The sequence below is a fragment of the Octopus bimaculoides genome, chromosome 18 (genome assembly GCF_001194135.2).
Source record: "Octopus bimaculoides isolate UCB-OBI-ISO-001 chromosome 18, ASM119413v2, whole genome shotgun sequence".
NCBI classification, from domain to species: domain Eukaryota; kingdom Metazoa; phylum Mollusca; class Cephalopoda; order Octopoda; family Octopodidae; genus Octopus; species Octopus bimaculoides.
Window position 1 is genome coordinate 13,954,605 of NC_068998.1, and position 4,378 is coordinate 13,958,982.

General features: G+C 35.7%; 1 protein-coding gene across 9 annotated transcripts in view; it reads right to left on the reverse strand.

Annotated features, from left to right (window-relative positions):
• The window catches only part of LOC106878545 (small G protein signaling modulator 1), a 48,449-nt gene that overhangs the window by 14,856 nt on the left and 29,215 nt on the right, over positions 1-4,378 (reverse strand). For 8 of the 9 annotated variants that reach the window (XM_052974515.1, XM_052974517.1, XM_052974513.1 and 5 more), the window contains exon 7: positions 1,234-1,417. In XM_052974515.1, the coding sequence (XP_052830475.1) occupies positions 1,234-1,417 (184 nt within the window). The remainder of the gene's footprint in view (positions 1-1,233; positions 1,418-4,378) is intronic. The other variant, XM_014927782.2, reaches the window with a different exon arrangement.

The window sequence follows — 4,378 nt, forward strand, 5'->3', positions numbered from 1 at the left end:
TATGTATATATAATAAAAGCAGCATGAAGTTAAAAAGAAAAATTGACATTGCTGACACAATTGTAACTTTTTCAGACAATTGACTTCCTCTTTCAGAGATGAACAATTTTAACATTTACATATAAATTAATAATTAGATATACACATATTCTGAGATTGCAACACACACACACACACGCATATATATGGAAGCAGTGCTGCAGATATACCAACAAATGAGCCCGAGACATGACTGCCCTCACGCACTTCACATGAGGAATTCCAGCAGGAGCTTCGTTAGACCACTCCAGAGACGCTTCTGACAAATTTCAGTAACCATTGGAAAACCGATGATAACGGTAACTCCATTAATTCCTAGCAATATTTGAGGAAGGAATTTTTATATTCCGAAATATTATGTTAGATTATGAATAATTAAATTATTTATAACAGTTATTATAGTCCACTCTGCCTTGTTGTGCCATTCAAGGCACGTTACATTTCACACACACACATATATATTTGTCATGTGGCCCTCTTCCACTTGGAAATGGTATAATGCAGCCCCCAGGTGACAAAAAGTTGCCCACCCCTGAAATAAAGGGTAACGAGAGGATGGGTATCTAACCACAGAAAATTTTCCTCAACAAATTCCATCTGCTCTGATCTCAGAGGAATTTGAACTATGAATGTAAAGATGGACAAAATTCCATAAAGCATTTTGTCTGGCATGCTAACGATTCTATGAGCCTTAAACATTGGCTTAAATATGGCAAAGTTATTTTACTATATTTTTCATTATTTTCCAAATTACTTGAAAAGAAAAAGTATATTCCAACAAAAAGGTTAACCATAAGGATACTCTTTTACTCTTTTATTCTTTTATCTGTTTCAGTCAATTGACTGCGGCCATGCTGGAGCACCGCCTTCAGTCGAGCAAATCGACCCCGGGACTTATTCTTTGTAAGCCTAGTACTTATTCTATCGTTCTCTTTTGCCTAACCGCTAAGTGACGGAGACGTAAAAACACCAGCATCGGTTGTCAAGCAATGCTAGGGGGACAAACACAGACACACACACATATATATATATATATATATATATATATATACGACGGGCTTCTTTCAGTTTCCGTCTACCAAATCCACTCACAAGGCTTTGGTCGGCCCGAGGCTATAGTAGAAGACATTTGCCCAAGATGCCACACAGTGGGACTGAACCCGGGACCATGTGGTTGGTAAGCAAGCTACTTACCACACAGCCACTCCTGTGTCCCGGATGGCAACATATTTTTTTAATGTTTACCTCATTTTGGAATGTAGATAAAAAACTAGCAGCAATATCATTCATGCCTTGGGTGTATCCTACTTCTCGATGGAAGTAGGTGTAGGTTGTCAGCATATTCCTCAGCCATTCTAAATATTTGCTGTCGTCCTCCCTGCAAAGAAGGAAATGAAAGATGTATGATGAGTCAAAGAAAGACGGTCATTGATTAATCAGACAAAAATAAATTAATATCAATCTATATTGGTTACTGTTTGTGCAATAAAGAAGGATTAAATAGCGATCAACACTCAATCAATGATTGATCAATAAGGAATGGTAGTATAAGATTATGTTATCATTTCTTATTGACCAATCACTGATGAGCTACAAAATGTAGAAAACTACAACACTGTCTTTTAACTGGTTTCAGTCATTAGACTGTGGCCATGCTGGAGCACCACCTTGAGGAATTTTAGTCAAACTAATTGACCCAGTACTTATTTTCATTTTTTCAAAGCCTGGTATTTATTCTATCAGTCTCTTTTGCCAAACCATTAAGTTATGGGGATGTAAACACACCAACACAGGTTGTCAAGTGGTGATGGGGACAAACACAGACACACACACATACATGCAACAGGCTTCTTTCTATGGTGTGACTATTCTTTTATTGATAATCCTAATAAAAGTGAAACATTCTAAGTTATCTCCCCTATTTGCAGGTGCTAAGATTTACATTAATCACAGCTAACATTAATTTTATTTTTCTCTTGTATATTTGATCTTATTTTAGATTCATTTAATATCTCAAGCATTAAATATACTTTACTCGACTTAGTTATACCAGCTAAGCTAATAAGTAAGATATGAAGTACTCAGAAGGGATGTTTCAAAGCTGATATGAGTTGGTTGCAGTCCTTTATTATTCTGAAACACAATTACAAGAGAGCCACCAATTTCTTTTGATGTGTGTATGTGTGTGTGTGTGTGGGGGGGGTTAAGAAGTTCACTTTGCATCCACATGGTTTCTTGTTCAGTGCCACTGCATGGTAACTTGGGCAAGTATCTTCCTATATATAGCTCTAGGCTGATTGATGTTTTGTGAGAGAATTTGATAAATGGAAACTGAGTGGAAGCATGTGTGTGTGTGTGTGTGTGTGTGTGTGTCTATCCATTCCTCTACACACACGTGCACACACACACACACACACACACACACACATAAATACACACACATGTATACACACACACACACACACATATATATATAGTCATCTAAGAACCCATAAGTCAGAAAAAGTAGTCATTGTATATTTGTCAAATGTGCTATTCAAAGTGTACAGAATTATATATCCATTACATCTGATCTTACCAAATGGTTTCACACAGAGCATTAAAACAGCTGCTAGATTAATGCACAGTTATATGCCATGTGCTCGTCAGAGCTAACAGGTATGGAAAAAAAATATGGCCATATTTTTTCCATGTTAATACAAGCATGTTGTATTATATAACTTTTCAAGGAATAAATGTTAAGGAGGTTATTAATAAAGGAATGGTGAAAGCCAATGGGGCAGATACAACAAAACTAAATACGTTATCTTCACATCATTTAAAATGAAATACAAAGGAATCATTTTCCATTATCTTCTCCAGGTCTATAGAAAAATGCCAAAAATATTCTGTAGCTAGAAAAATGGAAAAATAAAATATAGGATATTGGATAAATGTGGGACAAAACAAATTTTAATTGATCAAAAACACCCACAACAGTCACACACACATAAAGACACACAATTGCACATAAACAGAAAGTTTGAGAAAAACCTACTTAATGAGATAAAGGCAGGTTCTGCTAATCAAGTTCTGCTAATGAGTATGTAAAAACTATGTTAGGTGGAGAAGGAAAAAGAAAAAAAAAAATCTTTACTGATTTAAATATAACCTAACACAAGATAGCCAAACAATGATTCTATCACACACATGATTGGACATAGTTCAGGTTAATATGATAAGAAATTAAGATTGTGTGAGGAAGAAACAATTTCAACCAATCAGCAGCTAGAATGCTGGAGTACGCTCCAAATACTGGGGCATACCAATAATAATGATGCAATGCAGGAGTGCATACATACATACATACATGTCTCTAACCTATAAACTATATACATACATACATACATACATACATACATAGATATCGCAGTTCACCTTTTGCGGTTTATTATTTAAGCTTACGTTGTTTTACATTTATGATAAAATAAATATATACAGATTATAAAAATGATAAAAAGAAAATATACAGTACAGTACTGTTCCTACTTCACAGATTTCCACCTATCGTGGGGGTTTTTGGAATGTAACACCCACAATAGTTGAGGGATTACTATATATATATATACACACACACACACGTGCGTGACGTGAATGTTTATATTGACTAGATCATGCAACAAAGTAGAAACTCATTGCATCATTATCATTTTGCCATGCCTCCGTACTTTGAGTACATATATCATCATCATCATCATCATCACTTGTTTCCATGTTTGCAGGAATTAGGTGGAGATCACTGAGGCAGATTTTCTATACCCGGATATACAATAAGAAATCAAAATTGTGTGAAGAAGAAACAATTTAATCCAATCAGCAGCTAGAATGCCTGAATAGCCTCCAAATACTGGGGCATGCTAATAATAATGATGTAATGCAAGAGTGTATACACACAGACACACACACACACATATATATATATATAGACATACACACATACATACACACACATGAGTGTTTATATGGAGCAGATCATGTAACAAAGTAGAAACTCATCCCTTGCATCATCATTTTTTTTCCTTGTTTGCATAGATAATGTGGAGTTCACTGAGGCAGATTTTTTTATACATGTATGTATGTATGTGTTTGTGTGTCTGTGTTTGTCCCCCCAACATTGCTTGACAACCGATGCTGGTGTGTTTATGTCCCCGTAACTTAGCGGTTCGGCAAAAGAGACCGATAGAATAAGTACTAGGCTTCTAAAGAATAAGTCCTGGGGTCGATTTGCTCGACTAAAGGCGGTGCTCCAGCATGGCCGCAGTTAAAAGACTGAAACAAGTAAAAGAGTAAAAGAGTATAT